Genomic DNA, 24,633 nt, shown 5'->3' with positions numbered 1-24,633 from the left:
CTCTTTCTTTCCTTCCCCTCCTAATCTATAACTGGGCCCATCTGCCTTCGGAGGAGCGGGTGTCTGCAGAGACAAAACCTGGGCTCTGAGAAAGCTCAGGCTCCTTCTGGCATGTCTCTCTGATGCAGAGTAACTTCCCCCTGAGGCTGAGCTTCTGAGAAATCACTCACACTGTGGATTCCACACCAGGAAGAACCTGGAAAAGAATAATTAAATAAGCAGAGGACATTTAGCAGACACCAGCTGTTCTCAATCAGCCCTGCCGCTGTGGTGGGAAGAGGCCTCCAAGGGACCTGTGGGCTTCCATGATTTGTTTTGCTACATTTTCAAATGTCTAGCCAGCTTCTCCTCATAAATAACTACTTCAATGACTTAGTCAGTTTTAAGTTTTGGAAAATGAGTAGAATACTCTGATACAAACTCTCAATACTCTCTAAGTTTCTTAACTCACCAATTTTTTTTTTTTTTTTAGTCCTGGATGAAGATATCTGACTTCTGTTTTGTACCACTGTTTTTCTTCCCCAAATCCTTAGGCAATGTCTATTTTGTGAAAGACCAACTAAACAAATTAAGGAAATGGATGAAAGAACAGAATGGTAAATCTTGAAAGTCACAGAGAATGTGATAATTGCCTTTTTAGAGTAGAACTGTGGTATGGGTAAGAGAGTAGATTTATTCTTAAGTACTTAAAGCATAAGGAGAGCAAAAGGGGGAACATTACTAAGAGAGAAGTTCAGAGCCAGTCCTTTAGCTTTCCACCGATGGAAGGGGCTGCCTATGAAGCAGGGAAATCCTTATCATGCAGAGTTCAAGCGGAAACACAAGGAGAATACATATGAGAAGTGTCACTGAGTGGAAAGACATAGGACCAGACATGACTTCTAAGTCCTTCCCAACTCTGAGTCATTATGATTTCCAGAATATGAGAAGAAGTGATCAACCAACCTGAATTTGAGGGTGTCTTCGGTTTAGTGTTTGTTTGTCATTTTTACAGTTGTTTTTCTTAGAGCCTTGAGGTTGCCTTGAGTGAAGAATATATATTTCTTATTTCAGTTCCAATTAGTCTCATAAGAAATAGGAGGAAAACTGCTATGCAGTGACATCTTTATTAACACATCCTCCAGAACACAGCTTCTTTAAGTGTGGTCTGTCAACATCTCTATCATTCCTGTCCTCACATTTCTTCTCTTCACAACTAAAGTCATTAGCATGCTAAACCACATTTCATTCTCTGAGACCAAACCTATCCTCAGACAGATAATTTATAAGGACTTTTCACCAGGTATCTCCTCTAAATCATCAGGTATCTCCTACTCTAAATTGAATAGGTTTTAGTAAATGGATTTTTTTCTGCTTTATTTTCCCCTACCTTGTACACCCCTTTCAGTAGCTTGACCCCTTATTCTTCTTTGCCTCAGTCTGTACTTTTATGAAATTCTCAGACATTCACCATAAACATAAGACCTAACAATGTTCAACCAGTTGATTCTGTCCTCTTCAAAGAATCAGAATTCTGTCCCTTTGCCTGTCCCTCCACTTGTGTCTCGCCAAGGCTTTACTGCTAATTATTCCTTTGGAGTCTCAACTGCTACTTGTTTCCACATTGTTTGGATAATGCCCTCGCTGGGTGCATCTCCTCTAAAGCGAAGTTTTTTCAACTATTGGTGAATGGACATAGGCCATCTATCTGCAATCTACCTGCAAAGGATGAACATAAAGAGCTCTGATCTGAACACTGGAGAAAATTGGTATAAGTCCCATATATAACATTTACTAAACGGGTGACTTCGGAAAACATTGCTTCAGTTCTTTGCATTTCAGTTTCCTCCTAAATAAGATAATGTCTATTTCAAAGGGTAGTTGGTTCAAAAGAAGTGAGACTAATACAAAAGAAGGGGTTTTATAAAAAGAAAACCATGCTGAAATGCAAGATATTTTTTTAATTTTTATTTTTAACCTCAGTCTTCAGGATCTTTCTTTCCTGTTCAAAGCCCCTGACGTTCTGAGAGATTTCTCACACAGTAGCTTTGTATTTATAAAGCATAGCTCTGTAATTAAATTGTAAGCAAAAAATCCAAACTTGAAATCCAGTTGTTAAAATTATCACTTTAATTCTCCTATTTAGAGCATGCCTAAATATTTCATGAGTTTTGTAATATTAAAAACTGCTAAATAGTTCATTTAGTTCTTCTAATTAACACAAAAGGTTCAAAGAGAACTGCATCAGTAATCACTGTGATTAGCAATGCTTTGGATAGCAATAAACCATATGCACCCTTCAGGTCCAAGTAGTCAGCTTCACGGTAGCTCAGAAAATGCTATCAGAATTATCTTCATCATATATAAAAGGGAATTTCAGATAACTGGTAGTGCAGTATGGGGGTTAAACTTTCAAGCTCTGATATCAGACTGTGCAAGTGCAAATCTCAGCTCTGCTGATTACCTCCTACAAGACCTTGAGCAAGTTCCTTACTGTCTCTAAGCCTCAGTTTCCTCACCTATAAAATGGGCAGAATAACATCACCTGGTTCATAGAGTTACTGTAATATTCAAAGGCAATAATGTATGTGAACTGCCAACTAATGGCTAGAGCACCATAAATGTTTGCTATTACTATTATATGAGTTTTATTGACACCTAAGTAACTGCTCTTTTAAGTTAAAATGAGAGCAGATCTTTTCTCCTTGGTATCCAAAACCCATCTAAATATTTCTTTCCACCTGAGGTCTTAGCTGGTTTTATTTTTATCCTCTTTTCAATGCCAATATGGGTGCCATAAAAGAGAACACTAGAGACGCTCATAAAGCTTCCTTTATTTTATCACTAAACCTGACACAGAAGTCTCTATCAAACCCACACAACTGTCAAGCACTCATCTTTTATACTAGCTTTTTTCTCTTTTGAGTTACCTTTTTCTTGCCAGAGAGGTAACTTGCTATAGTTGAGATCATTTAGACTAACTCTGTAGTAGATAAGGCCATGGCTCTTTTCAATAATTCTTACAAGAAGACAATTGAAAGTACAAACAAAACTGGAGTCTACTTTTATTAAGCTGACCCTTCAGGAAGAATGCTAAATGAACATCAAACCCTATTCACCTTTTCTGCTTCCCTCATTCCAGAGAGCAACTGACACCCTGCCCTGACATTATAAGCTCTTTACTAGTTAGCCAAACACCTGGCAAGCGAACATCAATATTAATGATGCCAGGTTTAATAATCAGTATTTGCACTGCTGTTAAAGATATTTTAATATTATAATTGGGTGGTCCCTGCTCCTTTATACAAAAGCTAAATTTATTCTAGTAAGAAGCCTTAATTTTCTGACATATTTGAGATTTGTATCCAATGTCAGGAAAAGCCTAGTTGAAACTGTAGAGCCTATGTCGAGATATATTCGTTCCATATTGTTACTCAGCTTAAACCTTTAATTACATCATTGAAACTACTCTGCTAAGCTGTACCTATCTCTATTCTGTAGATGATCTCTTTGCATTTTTTCTTCTTTAGTATAAAAAGATTATCTTTATGATCTTATCTGATTCTAACATTATATAATTCTAAGTACATCTTTCTGTCCCAATCATAGTCAGGCATAAATGCTAGAAAGAAGGAGTAAGGGGAATCAAAAGAAAGAAATGATAATGAATCCAATACCTCAGAAATAAAAGGCAGCATAGGACACTTCTATGAGCTATCTGAAAAAGGAGACTAAAAGATAGGTTTGGCACCATTTCCTTTTCATTACAGACTAAGGACAAGGACTGTGACGTCTTTTTGAATTTTGTGAGTTTATAATTTATAGCTTCCCCATGATTGTTGTTGGAATGCCTATAAGCACCCTATAGTAATTTTCTCTAAAGCCCTTGAAAGGAAAAAAATCTGTGTGTTGGTTGATGGTATGTGATGAGCTAGGGCCTGGGAGAGAATAAGTAGGAGAGTAAATCTGTTCTGCCGCAAATTACAAGACAGAAGATGCCACAGACTATGGCAGCTCTGTGGAGAGAGGTCAGGCTGGTTTAAGTCCTTTGAAGAATCTGCTTCCAGGCAAAGTGCTCCAGTCTAAAGGCAAACAGACCAGCCCAGTAACACTGGGCATTGTGCAAAATAGTTCTCTGCTGGGCACCATTCACCTCCATGTTCCTAGCCCTGTCTCAGCCTTTCTTTCATCCTTCCTTGCTCCAGCCCCTCCAGCCTGAGTCATTAAAGACCTTCTTTTCTAGACAAAATTCATCTCCCTCTTCTCCTGATAATATAAGAAATATCTCTTTATCTGCTGATTCCCTGGAAACCATAGAGGGAAGGACAAAGACTGAAGAATTTCAGATCCCAGTTGCAGAAGTTAGTCAGAACTTAGCTAGAAGGAGGCCCACTGGTTTATCTGATATTTCCACAGGAAAAAGAAACTCAGATGCAAACTGGATGGTCTGTCTATGTAACACCTGTCAGGTAGGTTTTTCAATATCCATATGATTGACCTTGAAGAATGATTATCTGGATGTTCAGCATCATATTAATATGGCCATAGCACTGGAATTAAAAGCAAGATTCTATAGCTATACAGTCCAATAAGGAGGCCACTGTGGCTATTGGGCACTTGGGATGTGGCTGGTCCAAGTTGAGGTGTGCTATAAGTGTAAAATGCATACTCAATTTCAAAGAGTGTACAAAATAGGAGAAAAAAACAATGTAAAGTATTTCATGAATAATTTTTATATTGAGTACATGCTGAAATGATAATATTTTGGATATACTGGGTTAAATAAAATATATTATTAAAAGTAATCTCACTTGTTTCTTTTTACTGTTTTAAACCTGCCTACTAGAAAATTTAAAATTATACACATGGCTCTCATTCTATTGGACAGTACTGCTCTGGCTTCATACATAGCTCTACTATATACAAACTGTGCATTCTTAGGCAAGTTAACTAATTTTCTCTTCTGTGAAATGGGAATAATAATTATTCCTACTTCTTAGCATCGTTCTTTGTACCCATGCATCAGCAAGTCAATGGATGTGAGCTATCCCATGTAATAGGGTCTGACCTCGAGCAGACAGCATTCTTCAGCCTCAGCAAACCCCAAAGAGAACTCAGTTGACAGTCAAGCCACTGACACTCTCAGCACCTGGAATAATGAATGAGTTCCTCTCTGGGCTGTGCATTAAGACATCCACAACAGCTTCTGATTGCATAGTGGAGAATGTATGCTCAAAGCAGAGTTCTTCTGAAAAATAACTAGACAAAAAATAAGTTACTTATTTTTGTACTTGATAGAATGTACTTGATATAGCAGATAGGAAGTAGCCAATATATCCTGTAGCTGGATATGGACTAATTATTGAAAAAGACATATGAAAGACAGATAATAATACTAGAAAATACACACTAAGTGCCTAAAGAATAACACAGACAATCCTTCAGAAGAGGTTGAAACCATGAGGACTGAGTAAATTGAAGGTTTGTAAGAGAGGTATTCCAAGTAGGAGAACAAAATGAGTAACATACAAAGATGTGAAACAAGGTTGCACACTTTCAGGACACAAAAAGACCAATTTGGTTGGAAAGAAGTTTCTTATAGGAAGATACAGAAAAACTAGAAACATAAATAGGAGGCAGACTGCAGGAGAACAGGAATATCACTTTAAGATAGGGTTCTAGGGAGTTTGGGTGACAAGTGCACAAAAGTAATTTGGGAAGATCAGTTCGGTGGCCTATGCGAAAATACCATCTTTAACTCTTCTGAGACTCTATATCCTTCGCAAAACAATGCTGGTCTAATTATTTTTACCCTATATTCTCATGTGATACCTTTCCAGCTTTATTAATAATTGACCCTTCAATACATGGGAAGCTCTCTGGGAGAGGACTTTGCTTCAGAATATCACACATGAGTAATAATCAGAAAAATACATACTACTAATTACCACTTACTGTTGAGGAAGACAAACTAACAGAGCCTGTGTAGAAAGATTGGTGATATGTGACTAAGTATTGAATATTTAGTGGATACTTCTAAAGCTGCATTAAATTGTCCAAATATGACAGAAAGCATTAGGAAGTGGTATAGGATCAATAAATAGTTAATAATATGGAATCAAAAGAAAAAGAAAGATTCTCCTTCTGAGCACTGAAAAGGAAGGTATAACTGGATGAAGCTGTACTGCCTATGTGAATTATTTAATCTCTTTCTTTTTAACTTTAGAGAATAAAATCACAAGCTTTAAATATCAAAAAATAACATGCTTTGCTTACAATTATACAAACCCACACTCTTTCTCTCTTTGTCTGTGTTTTCTGTGTTTTGTGCTATTGATTTCCTCAGACTCAGATTAGTCCCAAAGAAGGGTGGCAGGTATACAGCTCAGCACAGGATCCTGATGGACGATGCATTTGCACAGTGGTTGCTCCAGAACAAAACCTGTGCTCCCGGGATGCCAAAAGCAGGCAGCTTCGCCAGCTGCTGGAAAAGGTAGGTGTCCTCTGTCCCCTGTGAATATCTTTATTGAAATATACTATTCTTTGAAAAAGAAATTATGGGAAGGCAGGTAATGGTGAGGAGGGTTCTTCCAATTTTTGTACCCCTTCTCAAATAAATGCTTTCCCCTTCCTTTAAAGTAGTACCTCAAGATTCCTGCTCTGTTGTTCTATTTATATGACTTTTACTTTCCCCAATCTTGCCTTAAGACTGGCTTTCTGTCATATTTCTTAATATCTAGTCTATCTCTCCTTAAGAAGAAAATAGTATGAAATGTTATTTCAATGACAGAAATTTAGCCTCAACTTTCAGGATCACACTAGGCTCTTTGAGCTCATACTTTTCGATCTCATTAACAATCTTGCAGGGAAGTTAAAATAATGGCATACAATATGCAAGCTATCTGGACAGACAATGAATAATTCCAAGTATTTAACATCATTTTCTAAGTCATTCCTTTGAACATTAAGTTCTTCAATTTCATTCAATAGCATTCTCTCCATATAATTTACTTAAGCTGGATCCATAACAATCAAATGCAGAATGCCCTTGATTTATTCTCTTTCACAGATGAAAGTCATCTCATGAAAGGTTATTTATGTTTAGTTTAGGGAGGAAAAAAAAACAATGAATGGTTCTTTCAATTTTCCTCATTCACACTTCCACTGTGTTGGCCTCTGAATATAGTTGGACAGCTGGGGTGGCCAGAGTGATGGAAGGATGACAACATATTTGAATTTTAAATAACTTCAGGGATAATAAGATAAATTAGGTAGTATGTGTTTTTAGAGGATATCATGCTCAACAATTCACTCTGTGCAGTATCCTTTCCATGATCATCTACACAATTATAGCACTGAATAGGAAGCTTTAACAGAAAATTAAGAGAAGCTAGAAAAATGAAAGCACTGATTTTGTTAATACAGACATCCCTAGTTTATGCAATTTTAAGTCTAGCTACAGTAACTCTTCCACTGCCATATAATTAAAATAACTTTCCTCAGTGTACATTACTTGGAAGTATAACGATGCCCTAAGATTTTAAGAAGACTTTTTTTTCATATTTTCATACAGAGATTAGTCTGCTTTTTCTGCCCTTACCCTTGGAGTCATCATCACCTATTTGCTCTCTCTTCTTAAGTCTCTTTTTAAAAAAGATCCAGTCTTCCCTGCTCCTTCAATATCTGTCCCCTAAACAAGAGCAAATGTAACTGTCATTCAAGTTAATGACCCCAGCTAACATGCCTCTCAACTGTTAAAACTGTTCATGACATATGAACTACGATTATTCTTCTCTTCATAGATTTTCTTTATATCTATGAAAAAGTTCAAACATATAGTTTAATATTGTTTGGTTACTAGGGAAATTAATTACGTTGGTAAAAAGATTTAATCTTTTAAATCCAATTTTGCTTTTCTATTAACTTGTACTTCCTCTCAGATTACTACCTTTCTACTCCATCTTCTTTTCTACGCAAAAATATCTTCTTTCTACATCAACTATGATGAGAAACATTTTCTTAGACTCGATAATCTTATTTCTGTTACTATTTTCAGTACAGCATTGCATACACACACCCACACATAGACTTGGACATTTCTTCAAAAATCAGCTGAAAATTTTAAATAAACTATGAATGTCAGAAAGTGGATATTATTCTCTTCATGTCCAGAGGGAAATGTATTCCAGAGCTATGATAAAACCAGGAATTAGTAAAGGATGAATAAGGTATGAAAAGTACAACCAAGGGGATTGATTGAAGCAATCATTGAAGTTTATATGACCATACCATCCAATAGGCAATTTGTTTACCGTTTTAACGAAATTCTAGAAAATCACACCTTTTAAAATGCAGCTGTATAGCACAGGGAGATCAGCTCGGTGCACTGTGACCACCTAGAGGGGTGGGATAGGGAGGGTGGGAGGGAGACACAAGAGGGAGAGATATGGGGATATATGTATACGTATAGCTGATTCACTTTGTTATACAGCAGCAACTAACACAACAATGTAAAGCAGTTATACTCCAATAAAGATGTTTTAAAAAAATGCATCAATACCTAAATGACAAAAAACAAAATTTATTAACAAAATCAAGGTCACCACAGGTTAGATTAATCAAATTCGCCATTTGGTAGTGTTATGGAAACAGAGGAATAATAAATTGTGTGTACTATTTAGAGTGGCCTGAAGGAAGTAAGTAGCACTGGTTTGCTGCACTGACCCAAAGAAAAAAACATCTGAAAGCAGCATTCCTTATGCAGACTGAGCCAGTCCCTTGCTGGCTTCTCTATAGTTTTACAAATATGCATGGTACCAGATGGCAAACAGGAGCATGACCGTTAAGCAGCCCATTTCATTATTAACCAAAGGATTGATTTATTCTACAATAAGGGAATATTCTTATTGATAATAATATTAATATCAACAGTTCCCATCTATTGTATTTGTATCTGCTCCATTCAAACCTTATAGCAGAAGTTGTTGCCCTTCTAAGTTTACATAAAAGGAAACGTGTTTTTTGAGGCTAAAAAACTTATCAATGTCACTCAACCAGTAGACTGTGGAGCCATACCAGATCAACTTTGCATTTTCTCAACACATGCCAGTGTCATTCAAAATGCCACTGGTGGTACCCACACTTATTTAAGTGATGCTCTGTCAAATATTTTGAATAAGTATTTATACTACTGAATATTAGAAAAATTACAATTGGTTTCACAATACATCAGGTCTTAGTGTATACAAACTAAAATATTTCACTTAAAAAAAAATGCTTGTCTGTTAGCTATGTAGCATCTCTGTACAGGCCCGCATTGTCTAGGTCAATATTTCCTTAACTGTGATTTTTGGAATAGGATGCTGATGACATCCTCCAATAAAATAATTTTAAGGAACACGGTACATGATACTTAACTCTTGAAGATTTCCGTCACATGGTTTAATACTAAAGGTTCTGTGAAGACCTACAGTAAAGAAATCCCTGTTTATTTGTGTTAATCCCAATGCTATCCAAGCACACTGAACTGTAGGGCTTCTTTTTTTCAAGTGGCCTCCACACTAATTATAAATGAGAGTGAAAATTTAAGTTAATTTCTGTTTAAGTTCAGAAAGGCCTCAGACGTTTTATTTATACAAAGAACCAAGGTAAATAAAGAGTTAAAAAAATTATCAGTGAAGAGTAACAATGAGCTTGCCACACTATGGAGACAGTCTACCAGGGGCATGTGTAGGCAGCTGAATAGCAGGACATCAGAGATAAGCAGACTAAAAGAGGAATGAGTCTCCTTCCCACAAGTGTAATCATGGGGATCCAATCTCAAGTATCACCAAGGAAACTGACTCTCAGTGGGTCTCCATAACCAGTGGGAAACTGAACAGTCCTAGGTACAGCCAGCAGGAAAAGCAAAAGGCAGCCCAGAACCATCCTCCCCAGTTAGACAGCTCCATCTCTAGCCATCACCCCAAATGTAGCTCTTATAATTATACATGATTCTGCTTGAAGGTCACAATCAAGTCTCAGCAAAAATTCTCTCAATGCATTTTCACGTAACACAAATAAAGCTGAAAATTAAATTGACAGGGTAAGTTAGAGGCAAAATAAGAGAGGCCGTTTTAACTTTATCCAGGATATCTCACTTGCCTATCATTTTCTAATTGTATGGATTCTGCCTAAGTACACAGAATTCCTAGGAAAATATTGGACATGCCAGAGATGCGTGTTTTCATAGACAAATGTCATATTTAAATGTGTAGATAGTTTCTTTAACACAAATGGCTTTTCTTTATTCATGCTTCACCATAATGGAGTTGAAAATTATTTTGAAAGCATTGCATTCATCCAAGATGCAGTTACCATGCTTTCAATGTTGCCTCAGTAATTCTGTGCTGCATCAAAGTTTTTTTTAAATGAAGCTTTCTGAATGTAGGAATGATAGTAAATTAAGAGATATTTGAGGGTCATGTAATACTATAGCCAAACCAGTGACAGGAGAAAGATACTTTTGTTAAAATATTAAAATACTTGTTACATATTACTACTGTTGGAAGCCTAAGATAATTTTACCCAGTAAATATTTATTGAGCAATTATTCTGCGCCTAGTTCTGTGTAAGGTCTTGGGAATAAAAGGTATGACTAAGACACAGATTCTAACCTCAATGAGTTTACAGAAGGGCAGCCACTTTTCTGCTTCCCATTCACACACATTACACAATTAGATTTAATATAAGCTAGACTGTAGTATGTCCCGAAAAGACAGGGTTTATAAAGGACAGGACTATGGATCAAGACAGTAGAAAAAGAAACAGAAAAATGTGACCTTCTCTGACAAAAAAACAAACAAACAAAAAAAACAAGTGGAGGAACTGAGGCAAGCCAAAGCAGCAGAATTCACTGCCTTTTCTGAATGTTCCAATGCTGAGGAATATATTGACAACGGGCTCTTTAAAGCTAGCTGGTCCACTAAGCTTTGTGACTTACCTGATGACAGAAATTGTCTCTGAACAAATCCCTTCCTTATTTGTAACTCACAAGTTTTACAATGAAAATAACTTTTTTATGTGTTACATAAATAATACTTGTTTATTTTAAAATACATGGAATAACACATAAAAATATATGAAATGAAGTAAAACTCATCTGAAATCCCATTTTTTGAGCCCATGCTTTCATGTATTCATTTATGCATATAAAATTTATATACAATATTTACCAGGGACCTCTTTCTACAATATTTGTTACTTCTCCTCTCACCCACACCTCACCACCCCCCACCAGAAAACTAATTTTAACCACCTAATATGTATTCTTCTAATCCTTCCATATCTTTCTCCATGTTTTTTGCTTATATACTCCTTTCTTTTACATATGTGTGCTCAAGTGTGTGTATGTGTGTGTGTGTGTACGTGTGAGACATAGCGAGAGAAAGAGAGAGGGAGGGAGAGAGGTGAATTTTATTTAGAATAAAAGGATTCAAATTAAAGATCTTTACATTTGCTTTTCTCACTTTTCTCATGTATATTCCTCCATGTTAAGCAATGTTTCTCAAAATGTATAAACATAAGAATCACTTAGGGAATCTTGATAAAATGAAGAGTCTGCCTCAGTACCTCTGGGGTGGGCCCCAAGATTCTGCATTTCTGACAGGTTCACAGGTGATGCCAAGTTGTTGCTCTGTAGACAATACTGTGAGTACCAAAGTATAGAGCTCTATTGTATCCTTTAAATTGGTTTAGTCATATTCTATTCCTCAACTCATTTAATAGCTCTCCTTCTATTAGAGGCTTTCACTTTGTTTTCCAGATTCTGCTGCCGTAAGAATTAGTCTTTCTTTCCTCATTTCTACATGCTTTATAGGTCACCTATTTCCCACTTCTAAATAGCCTGGGGCTCAATGAACTTGGGATGGTGCCATCACCTTAACATATGTTTACTGCCTATCTACCAAACACTTGATGCAGTGGCCATTTTCCAAGTCTCTTAAACAGTATGGTCTCTGAGTTAGGAGGTGTCCCAATGCTACCACCACTCATCTTGCTCAGTTCAGCCTTACCCCTGGGAGTACTTCAGATGCAGCTTGAAGTAACTGTACTGGAATGAATGCATGCTAGATCTGCTGGACACTTCACCACCATCCACAATTGCTAAGCATCCCAGACCTTGAGGAAGTCAGTCAGTACTTTAAGAAACAACTTATCTTAACATTTAATAGATTGAGCCATGATAAGCTTACTAAGCCCTGGAATGAATATTCTATTTTTTAAATTTATTTTTCTGATATATCAAATTCTTATTAATATTTAGTCATTTCTAATGCTAGAATGTCCAGGTACAATTTTCTTTTGCTAAATTATGTTTTTTCTTTTGCTAAATTATTTGAATGTTCATCATGAAGAATTAGCCTTCTGAAAGTATGTTCTGTGGAAATGCAATTATGGATTTGGCACTTCCGGTTTTTAATGTTAATGTCATTTTTCCTACTTCAGTAGTGATTGTATATACCTGTAAACAGACAATAATGCCAATGTTCTTGTTTAACAGGTTCAAAACATGTCTCAGTCTATTGAAGTCTTAAACTTGAGAACTCAGAGAGATTTCCAATATGTTCTAAAAATGGAAACCCAAATGAAAGGGCTGAAGGCCAAGTTTCGGCAGATTGAAGATGACCGGAAGACACTAATGACCAAGCATTTTCAAGTAGGTTTGACTTCAGCAATCTTGTCAGTCCAAATGAGACACTGAGTAAGATGGACAGCCACCATGGCACTCAGCTAGAAATACCTGTACATCGGCCCATATATGCAAGGTTCAAAATTCACTGGGGGACATCAATAATCTCTCCACTGAAACTGACCATTAGCTGGTAGGAATGCATAGAAGACTTGCTATAAAAAGAGCCTTACCCTCCTAGAGCTAGGTGGAGATTCTGGATAGATTTAAAGGCATTTCAATATGTATGACAATGGTAAATCTAGGAAAATTAATAATTAAATTTAACAAAGATTTTCTGATGATTTTATGCCTTGCTAATATGAGGAGAAATACAGAGAATATGAATTATTAAAAGAGGCAATAATACCATTATTAACAGCACATAAACAAGGGCTGTTTCACAATTTGATACAAAAAAGTATTTATTTTATTTTGTTTATTTATTTATTTATTTTTTTTGGCTGCGTTGGGTCTTTGTTGCTGAGCGCGGGCTCTCTCTAGTTGCGGCGAGCAGGGGCTACTCTTCGATGCAGTGCACGGTCTTCTCTTGTGGAGCACAGGCTCTAAGAGCACAGGCTTCAGTAGTTGTGGCACATGGGCTCAGTAGTTGTGGTGCACCGACTTAGTTGCTCCGCGGCATGTGGGATTTTCCGAGACCACGGCTCGAACCCGTGTCCCCTGCATTGGCAGGCGGATTCTTAACCACTGCACCACCAGGGAAGTCCCACAAAAAAGTATTTTTTTAGACTTTAAGCTGTTTATTGGTAATTATCTAGAAACACTGAAAATGGAGAAACAATGCTTTTAAGCATGCTATGTGGATTTTTATTAACTATGTATGACACTGTCATAGATTAAAATAAAATCTATGATAATGCCATTTGAACCTCTATTAAAAAGAAATAGTCTGCCTTACAAAGGCATAGCACATTGTTTACAAAACATACTGTGATTTTACGAGCATAATAGCCTCTGCTTTCCCTGTCAGTTAGGAAGTGAGATACACTGCTAATGGTGAGGGAGTGGGCCTGAATCCAAGTTCTTGGTCAAACATAAGAAGTGCTTTTCATATAAAATTATGATTGGCAGGGAGCTAGTCAGGGACATGAAACAGGGTCTCTGCATGACACAGTTTAATATGGCAGAAATTAGCATGGTTTTGTAATTTTCTTCAGTGGTGCTCAGGAGCCTGAGTAGAAAGGTATCAAAAACAATCTTGCACTGAACCAGTTTTACAGTTGTCCCAGAAAGGTACAACAGAAGGACAAGAGGGTAAGGAAGTTCAGCGTATTGACAAGAGAGGGGGCTAAAGTGATGAATCATGAGATTAAACTGAAGAGAGAAGTAAGCAAAGCCAGAATGTTAAGAAATGATAACAAATTACAGCAAGGCCTAGAAGATAAAAATAAATTTAAAGATTATTAGAAATAAGAGAATGAGTAAACTAGAAGAATAGAGAAATTATGGGGGAATGGTAAACACAGAAGAGTATAAGGCTGAAAAGCAAATTAATTTTAACCAACATTTATTGAGCACATACTGTGTATAAGGCAGTGTTGGGCCCTCTGCTGGGTATATACTACATAATCTCTCTTCTTTGAAAGACAACTAACAAACAGGCAGGTAAAATTTGACTGTAAAAAGAGGCATAAACATCAAAATGGCACAAAGGGAAGAATTATTAATTTTTCTTAATTTTGTTTAGGGAAGTTCAGGGAAAGAGCTACAGGGCTTGGCAATATTCAAGAAAATGGTTTTGGACTAGTACCCACTTTCCTCCCCAGAAAATACTAAATTACAGAGGAGATCAAGAAAACCAAAAGATGTTCAATGTCAATTTTCAATATTCAGGGTTAGGGTGTAGACGATAGAGCAATACCGTGAGCCTGACGTGATGCTGAGGCTATCAACAAAGTAGGAATGATCAGCCGGTACTTACGGCACATAGGGAGCATTCCCAGAAAGGAAGGGGGACAGAAGGAGAGAAGCTCGGGGTTTCTGGCTCAGAGTGAAAATCATTCAAGTTCAGATGGACAATACAGAACTCTGTGACGCCAAGGGACAGCTTGCAAGTACCAGGGCTGGCAGAGTTGGTGACAAAATGATGACGGGTGTGCATCTATGGGAACTTATGGGAGAAGAGAGGAGACAAAGAAACAAAAAGATACAAGGCTGAGAGGAAAAAAAATGAGAAAGTTGCCTATTCTATAAGTTTGCCTAGCAGAAGCCAAGCCACCAAAAAGAAAACTTAATTCTTAGGCAGCACCATAGAACATGATGATTTTGATTTTCCTAGTTCATGTAATCCACGTGGATACAGAACTTGTATAAGTCAAACTCCAAATAGCAATAATGATAATAACATCATTTTCTTGAAGAATTACACATATTCAACACATAGTTCCAAGCACTTTAAATATACTATATATTAGTTAATCTAATCTTCACAACAATCCTATAAGGTAGACACTGTGTTTATTCCCATCATTCACATGAAGAAACTGATGTACAAAGAAATTACACAATTGGTCCAGGATCGTATATCTAATATGTATCAGAACTACAAAGTCCAGCTCCCGAGTTAAGCCTCCTAATACCAATGCTATACTGCCTCTCCAGGTAGACTATAGCTCTCTGAATTAAATTTAATAATAATTAAATGTTCAATATATGCTTGTTGAATATATTTATTCACCAAGTCCTATCATGAGTCAGATTTTGCTCCAGCTGCTGAAGTGCCATATATGAGAAGAAGAAATGGAACATTCCAAAAGTAAGTTTAACATTGAAGAATACTTTTAAATTGGAAGAAAATCCTCCTCTGGCACACCCTTTTCAGCTTATCAAAAAATTTAAGTAGGTTGTGTCTTCTATATTCTTTATGATAAAAAAGCTTGTTCTCGTTATCATACTTGAGACTATCATTCTTATATAAAGAAATCTTGGTTGGGTAAGATAGTCTAGGTATACACTTTGCTATAAGAGCAACATAGTAGAAAATGAAATTCTAGAAAGGATAAGTAAGCACAGATCTGTGTTATTTTATTACTTTAATCTTTTAAGTATTCGATACGTACATTAGTTGGACTTTCTATTGCTCTCTGACAAGTGTCCAGAGTTAGAACTGACTGACAATAATTGAATTATAAATTTCTGAAAAGACCCCAAAATTCATATATATACACACACACACATACACACACACACACACACACACACACACACACACACATATATATAATTTTTAGCTCGGGAAATAAAATGCCACCAAAATTGTGACACTGAATTACTCTCTTTTCAATATTCCCATAGTAGAATGTAAAACACTTCATTGTAACAGTGGCTATAATATGCAGCAAATGGTACCATCAGAACTCTTCTCATTAAAATCCTAATGAAGCAACTGTGTCTTCCTTTAGGGATAGCACAAAATGCTCAAACTAATAAGGAGTTTATTTCAAAATAAGCCACTAAAATGAGCAAAGCTATGCAATTCTAACTTTTGACTGTGATATTTATCAATCTTTCTCATTATTAAGACTCTCTGTCCCCTCCCACTCAACATGGAGGTACAGACAAATTCTAAGCATTCCAATCTTACAGAAGAAGTGGAAATTCCCCCCAAGATACACAAGCCCATAAATCAGGGTGGCAATGGGAGCTCCTGCTATTTTAATGCATTGATAGTGATAACATGCTCTAAATGTAACTGTAAAATGCAATTTTCAGCTCCTTAAATTAGTTAGTATACAGCATGGTTTCTGTTATGATCATAGCAGTGACAGCTCTTCAACGAATGAGATAAATTGCAATAAACTCACAACTGAATCAAAGTCATGAAATATTTTCACTGACCACCACCACCAAGTTAAAAGAAAGGAAAAAAAGGTGACATGTTCAGAAACTGAAAGTGAAACTGCAGGTTTGGCTCAGTCCCAAGATAGGAGTGAGGGAAACAGTGCTGGCAAAGTATACTTCTTGTTCTCTAGACAAAAATCAACGTTTCGGTTTCAAACAACTCTGTGCTCTTTTATTACATCAATTATGAGCACCTTAGCCCCTGAAAGAGTTAATTTCACTACATTGGTAAGCAACTCTGCCTTACCTAAAGAGCTCTAAATTATCTTTGCTTAGGCAAATGAAGTCAGACAATGGGTAATAATTCAAAATAGTAAACAGCAACGTACATTTCTTTGAGCTTTGAAAAGCTTTGCATGATTTACTATACTTGCTGAACTTACCTTCCTAATGATGCTGTGCTAAGAAGGATATTAAAAAGAGGGAGGAGTAGGACAGAGTGGTGGAAGCCCAAAGTTGGAAAAATTCTGTTAGGCAAAAGCTGTTCCAGGATCCAAAATTTCCTGTAAGTACCCCTATATTATTAATAATTAGTTAATGGGTAAATAGACTTAACTAAACAGGATATTTGACCTATTTCTAATAATTCGTAACTAGAAGATGGACCCTGCTTCTATTTCCTAACTAAATAATGCATTGTTCACTTTATAAAATGCCACCAGAAAGCAAGATAGTAAATAAACCCCGAAATGCTACCATAGGAAGTTTTGTAATTATGATAAGGATCAATTTGTTTCATAAGCAAGTAACCATTTAAAGAGGTGTTCTTGTATTGAAAAGCTGAGATAAGTGGATTACTATTAATGATCACGTAGCCACTTACATTCTCACGCAATAAGCAATTTCAATCAGAAATCAATAAGCAGGGCTTCCCTCGTGGCGCAGTGGTTAAGAGTCCGCCAGCCGATGCGGGGGACACGGGTTCGTGCCCTGGTCCGGGAAGATCCCACATGCCGCGGAGCAGCTGGGCCCGTTAGCCATGGCCACTGAGCCTGCGCGTCCGGAGCCTGTGCTCCGCAACGGCAGAGGCCACAACAGTGAGAGGCCCGCGTACCGCAAAAAAAAAAAAAAAAAAAAAAAAAAAAAACAATAAGCAATTGTGAATCTCTCTTAATCTCCCTTAAGTATCATGTGAAAAAGAACGTTGCTGTTTGATCTGTTTAAATGACTCTCATGAATACAATTGGCTGCTTTTCACAGGAGTTGAAAGAGAAGATGGACGAGCTCCTGCCCTTGATTCCTGTGCTGGAACAGTACAAAACAGATGCCAAGTTAATCACCCAGTTCAAGGAGGAAATCCGGAATCTGTCTGCCGTCCTCACTGGAATTCAGGAGGAAATTGGAGCCTATGACTATGAGGAACTACATCAAAGGGTGCTTAGCTTGGAAACCAGACTTCGTGACTGCATGAAAAAGCTAAGTGAGTAGAACAATTCCATTTGTCCAGGTTGCATTTTTAAGTAGTTTCAATGACAACTGCATTCTTACATTTTGGAAATAGTCATGAATTCCTAATTCTAGAGAAACTAGTACCCGCTTTCTAAGTGTAAACTAGTACCTGCTTTCTAAGTGTAAAATAAGCGTTCCTTGGGCTTCCCTGGTGGCACAGTGGTTGAGAGTCTGCCTGCCAATGCAGGGGACACGGGTTCAAGCCCTGGTCTGGGAAGATCCCACATGCCACGGAGCAGCTGGGCCCGTGAGCCACAACTACTAAGCCTGCATGTCTGGAGCCTGTGCTCCGCAACAAGAGACGCCACGACAGTGAGAGGCCCACACACCGCAAGGAAGAGTGGCTCTCGCTCTCCCCAACTGGGGAAAGCCCTCGCGCAGAAACGAAGACCCAACACAGCCAAAAATAAAAATTAATTAATTAAAAAAAAAAGAACAGTTAAAAAAAAACCTGTTCCTTGATGGTTTAAGCAGGCCTGGTTATTCAAGGTTATCTGATTAACAGTTGCCTGATTTTCAGAGCACCCTGTTACCGCGGTGGTTTGAAATAAGAGGTCTGGCAAACACAGCACTGCTATTGGCTACACTAATGGAAATAAGCTTTATTTCAGACAGATTATTGGTGACGGTCAATCACTGTGTGGCCACGGAAGAGGAAAGCCATTTCTGGCAGTAGAGAAAGTTAGAGACTGGGGTAAAGGCCATTGCCCTGGGACCAAATGTGAAACAGTAATGATAAGGAAATGAATACAATTTCTCTACTATGCAGAGGTGCCATCTGCTGCTCTGATCCACTCAAGAAATAAAAAGGAGGTACCTACTCAAATACATATTCACTACTCTACAAGGGGCCAAACATGTGACATGGGGAATGAACTTTAATTTTTGACTCCTAAAATGTGTGGTTCCACCTGGTCTGAGTTTACAAACTTTTCCATTGCCACTCAGTTGAAGTCATCATGGGACTAGTTTGTAACAATGTGGAATAAATAAGTGTTCATGAATTGACTAAGAGGGATTGTAAATCCATTTACGAATAGTATTTTAGTTGTTGACATGCTGTGATATGATGCTGTTAGGTGAGGGGGACTCAATAACCATAGAAAGTGTTCTCTCAAGGTACAAAAAACTTTTCTGGAATAGGAAATAAACTGGGAAGAGAGTAAAGCATTTCAAAAAAAAAGAGTCCATTTCTAGTAAAGAAACATTCAGAGCATAAATGTAAACACAAAATAAAGTTTGGATGACTTACAAAAATATTTTAAAGACTACTTATTTTACAGATGCAATCCAAATGATAAAAAAAAAAGACAGCTAAAATACAATATGTTGCATTCAGTAATCACAGCCTCAAAACAAAGTGGGGAATCACCACATCGGAGGCCCCACTGCAGTCATCTCAGGATTTCCAAGAGAATCCAAAAGAATTTATCAGAAGGCAGTAACGTAAACTCCTAAGGCTAAACGTGCAGCAATCCTCAGCTCCTTATTTCTCATCATGCAAGGCCCATACCTTTTCACCTGTAACTGGTCTCCTAATAATCATGACTCCAATAGATTCCATGACTTGCTCTTCTCTACCCACTGTCCACCTTTTTGCCAAAGGGATTTTTTTTAAGTACAAGTCTGAAATTATTTTTCTCTATTTAAAATTTCTTATGAATCCCTTATGTCCTAGGATACAGCCCATGGCTTAGGAGGCCCTTCATTGTGGCACTCCCTACATCTCACATCTTAGGTCCTGCCATTTCTCCCCTCATACACTATCTCCCAGTCACATGTGCTCCACACTCTAACCATGGGGCCATATTGAGAAGCTGTTTGCTCCCTCTCCTGAAACACTCTTTCCCCTGTTTATCCTTGCTTTATCAATAAACATACTTTCACCTGCCAAGTGTGACAGACTCCTATTCATTTTGCAGGTCTCAGTTTAAATGTAATGTCTCACCTGAATTTTCACTGCCCTCCCCATGTGTCCTCTGCATCCCTGCTAGGTGCTCTCAAATCTTGAAATCTCACCAATGACTGGACTTTTCATGTTCCACTATCATTTTGTGTTATTGGATGTCTCTTTTGCTAGACTTCTGTTCCATAAGAATAAGTACGTCTATGATATTCACTCTAAATACTGTATCTCCCATTGCCTAGAAAACTAAGAAAAGTTTCTCAGTAAATATTTGCTGAATAAATTAATTCTAAAAGCAGTCATAGTAACAATTTCTAAACTTTCAACAGAGTAAATATTAGGTATTTCAACAAGTAGCAGAGAACAATCCCCTTTACTTGCAAAACAATGATCTCTTTTAGCCACATATTTGTGTCAAGATGGCATAGGACTGATTAAGATTAAGCAAGGGAAAAGTCATTTATTTAATACAGCACTTAAAAACTCCCTTATATGGTGTGCTTTTATAATTCAAGTTGTGGAGTTTATTGCTAACAGAAAATAGGTAAATATTACTGCATAAAGAAATTCTGCTGTCATATTTTATTCTTTTTTAATCAAGAAATACTTTTAGGGGCTTCCCTGGTGGCACAGTGGTTGAGAGTCCGCCTGCCGATGCAGGGGACATGGGTTCGTGCCCCGGTCTGGGAAGATCCCACATGCCGCGGAACGGCTAGGCCCATGAGCCATGGCCGCTGAGCCTGCGCATCCGGAGCCTGTGCTCCGCAACGGGAGAGGCCACAACAGTGAGAGGCCCGCATACTGCAAATAAGCAAATAAATAAATAAATAAATACTTTTAGTTCAATGCACAGATGCATTTTATAGCTTGCCAGATGATGTCTGGCAAGAAGAAAATCCCAAACCAAGAATTGTTTTAGTGCTCTCAATACCTAAAAGTTACTTTAGGGGTTCAAAGGAGTATTCAAATGCGTATTTATTAGCCCATAAAATATCTGGGTAAAGATATTCTATAAATGACAGTACATAGGACTAATCTGTGTAGGGCTTTAATTTGATTTGGAAGAGGTCCATTTGTTGTTGATGAACCATTGAAGACCTTGAGAATCTATTCACTCTGTCATTCCTAGTATCTCACAATAAACCCAAGCCATTGGCTTTGTATGCTAAGTCGAGGCACCTACTTAGCGCAAATGGCCTCAACTAATAAACAAGGACAGGCAACAGAAAGGTTCTACACTTAGTAATCACCTTGAACCTTAAAGTGTGCCAGTTATGTTTTTGAAGGATTAACATGGAAAACTCTTGGGATTTGCTCTACTTTACAAATGAACTTCACTTCTAACATACACTCTCTCTGAGTTTACTTAGCTGGAAATAATGTCTAACACAGTTAGGAAATTCTACATTCCTCTCAGCTCTTTCATAACTCCCAATTTGTTTTTACTAATCCACATATAACTCCCAACACAGAATCTCCTACAATATTAAAAATGATATTTGGGACAAAGAGGGTTAATCTAAGTAGACACAGATTCATCCTATTCCTTCTTACTGAACCATGGATAATGTCTCTATGGTGTCCTTAGGCCTCAGGACTGTGATCTGCAATATATGTCAAAGATTTGTTTTATTAATTTTCCCCCATGGACCACAAAGTTTGAAAGACTGTGACTGTCAAATAAATTATATTAATTAGTTAACATTTATTTTTATTTTAACTAATCAAAAATATAAAATCTAGCAACCAATATAGGTATCAAACAGCAATAAAACTAGCATTTAATTTTCTTATTTAATGAGATGATAGCTATTTGAGTTAATTGATATGACCTTATAAGATACTGAAAACAGTTCTCACGTCATAATGCTTTAGATTATTAGTGGCCCTCAAATCCCTATTCACTTAGTACAGAGGCCAGTGCCACAAGCAATGACTCTAACTCATTTATGCTTTTGTCCCAAGAACTGGGTACTTTTCTCCATCATACCATGTTTATGTCAATTAATCAAAACCACTTACTGAGACTCTCTTGAGCAGAGAGGATGTCTATCAACTGGACCACAATGCTTAATTACAATGTAGAAAACATGTCCAGGTAAAGACAGACAGCCCTAACACCGTGAAATCTAAAGCCACATGGTTCCTGAAAAAATAAATAAGTGAATCTTCATATTTTTCATTAAAAAGAGAATTACTCCAATTTCAAGGGAAGTACCTGATAAGGCACATTTATTTACAGAAGAAAACACAAACAATTTTGTGTGGTACTAAGTTATAACTTGATTAACATTTTATTTAGTTTTTACAATTCCTGAAAATTGGTACAGACTGGACCAAGTTATCTCTGTGAACACTTTTAATTCCATGCCTGGCAGTATCTCATAAATAAGGGCCTGAATATCAAAATGTCAGAGCACACAGACTCAGAAAACAGATGTTAAATAACATCAGGACCATTCACAGGAAATGTAGAGAAAAAAACGTATCAGGGGTTCAATGTTCCAAAAAGGTCTAAAATCCAGTTGCTATGCTGCACAGATCTAGAGTAGGATATTGGATAATTATGACATCAGCAATATAGTAACAGGTGCAATAAGGCTCATCCATCAATGGCATCTTTATTCTTCACAAAAGCCTCTAAACACACACAGCCAATTAGCAGAGGGTAAAAATGGACTGGGGAAAGAAAATAAAATTGCAGCCGTGATGAATACATTTCCACTCACCTTTTCAGTGGATTTGCTTTTAGGGAAGATGTCACAGTGCACAGCACATGAACTTTAAGAAACTAAAAAACAAACTAGTGTCATTGCCTGCAAAGTTTAACTTAATAAGGTACTGAAGGAATCACAAGTCATTAAGACCACTAGGGCACCATTCAGCTTATTTCTACTAGGGAATTAAAGTTTTAGAGAAAATAGAAATTAGAAAAAATGCTTCAACAGAAATGCATCCTAGTGGCCTGAATGAGGTATAGTAATGTACGTTCCTAAAAGTGCTTAATTTTCTCTATGAGGGACTGAGTAAAGTCCCCTGTGCTTAATTAAAACATATCACATTCCTAGACATGCAAAATGTAATTGTATGCATGTGAGAATCTGACTGGAAAAGCACAGCTGAAGCTCTTTCACACCCCCTGAGATCACCAATAGATATTTAATGTAGATTATAATCACGTTTTCCAGGCTTCCAGCCCTCCACCTCCACCCCCCACCCACACTTCCTCGGGTTAGTTCTATTTTAGGGCAATAGTTTGGTGCCATCTAGTGAAGTACAGGATGCATCCTTCTATTAACAGAAACAGTTTTGAGCCTTCATGTTTAACAGAAGTTAACAGCAGCATTCAAAATTTGAGATTACAAGTAATCTCACCTTGGGTTACTATTTTTATCATGTTTATGCCAAATTAGTTTTAAAAGAGAAACCAAATTGTCTACGTGGTAGTAGTCTTATTTATACATTCAACAAATATTTATTGACTCCCCAGTGTGCACTGGCACTTAACCAGGTATTTGGGGCTACAAAGATGAGTAGCAGGCAGTGTCCTCCTACCATCAGAAAACTTGCATTATAGTGGGGACAATAAGCACATAAGTAGGTAACTACAGCAATGCTGAGAGCCTACTGCTTGACAGACACTATGCCAGCTTTTTTAGGTGTGTTAGTCCTAACTGCTCTAAGAACTCAGGGTCAGGTATTATTATTAGCAATTTATGGAAAATAGATAGCTTAAATTAATTTTCCAAAGATACATGTTGAAGGCAACAACTTTAAACCCAAGTCCTTCTGAGTTCAAAGACTGAGATTTCTTTCCCACACATGATGTGTTTTGTTGGGTACCTAATAATAGAGAAACGCCCTGGACACCTCAGTAAGTTTAACTCAGTAAATAGAACCCAACTGCTGTAGAAAGAAAGAAGTCAGAGTCACTTTTGATTCTTCCTTGAATTTCACTCACATGCAATCACATCTCCCCTCTCCCTCACAATTTCTCAAAACCACCTCTTTTCTGCATTCACACTTTCACCACCCTAGTCCACAGCACCACTGATCACCTCTCAGATGGATTACCACAATGGCCTCCTAACCACTGCCCTTACCTGAAGTCATTCCCTGTCTACCACACTAGGAATTTAGAATAATCTTTTTGACATGCAAATCTAATTATATTATACGTTGTTTAAGTGATTTTCCTTTAAAATTAATTCTAAATAGCTTTGCCTCGTTTGTCTTGATGACATGGATTCTGCCTAACTCTAGCCCTTGTCTCTCAAATTCTCACTAGGCACTCACTCTAAGCGTTAGTCATTTTAATCCTTTCAGTTCCTCAATCGTGCATGCTTCTTCACCTCCTGGACACTGAACTTCCTCTCCCCTTTCATGGAACACTCTTCCTCCCTACCTCACCTATCCAAATTCTAAGCTTGCTTGCTCTTTCATTTTATAGACCAGAAACCAGCTTTTCTGTGGAGGCTTCTCTGATTGCTCCCTAACATGGCTGAATTCCCCTGGCACAGTCTCCCACATGCCCCCACTGCACCCCCCATGACACTTCAGCTATTTTACAGAAAATTTCCATTTCTTTTTTTTTAATCTTCACTACCTTATAGACAAGGTGTCCTTGCTCTGAGAAGTCAGGGATCATCTGTGTCTTGTTCCAGTTGAATCTCTATAGACTGTGATAAAACATCTGAAACATAAAAGGTAAAAATTGCTGTCTACAGAG

The 24,633-nt window shown here is 37.4% G+C and overlaps 1 protein-coding gene across 3 annotated transcripts in view; it reads left to right on the top strand.

The window, feature by feature from the left end:
• OLFM3 (olfactomedin 3) overlaps nt 1–24,633 on the top strand; it is a 195,225-nt gene that overhangs the window by 144,441 nt on the left and 26,151 nt on the right. For 2 of the 3 annotated variants that reach the window (XM_032641549.1, XM_032641558.1), the window contains exons 2-4: nt 6,326–6,472; nt 12,521–12,676; nt 17,750–17,969. In XM_032641549.1, the coding sequence (XP_032497440.1) occupies nt 6,326–6,472; nt 12,521–12,676; nt 17,750–17,969 (523 nt within the window). Of the gene's footprint in view, nt 1–5,387; nt 5,410–6,323; nt 6,473–12,520; nt 12,677–17,749; nt 17,970–24,633 lie in introns of those variants that run through there. The other variant, XM_032641566.1, reaches the window with a different exon arrangement.

The sequence above is a fragment of the Phocoena sinus genome, chromosome 1, assembly GCF_008692025.1.
Source record: "Phocoena sinus isolate mPhoSin1 chromosome 1, mPhoSin1.pri, whole genome shotgun sequence".
NCBI lineage: Eukaryota > Metazoa > Chordata > Mammalia > Artiodactyla > Phocoenidae > Phocoena > Phocoena sinus.
The sequence above is the reverse complement of the archived record's forward strand: the minus strand, read 5'-3'. Positions and strand labels throughout refer to the sequence as shown.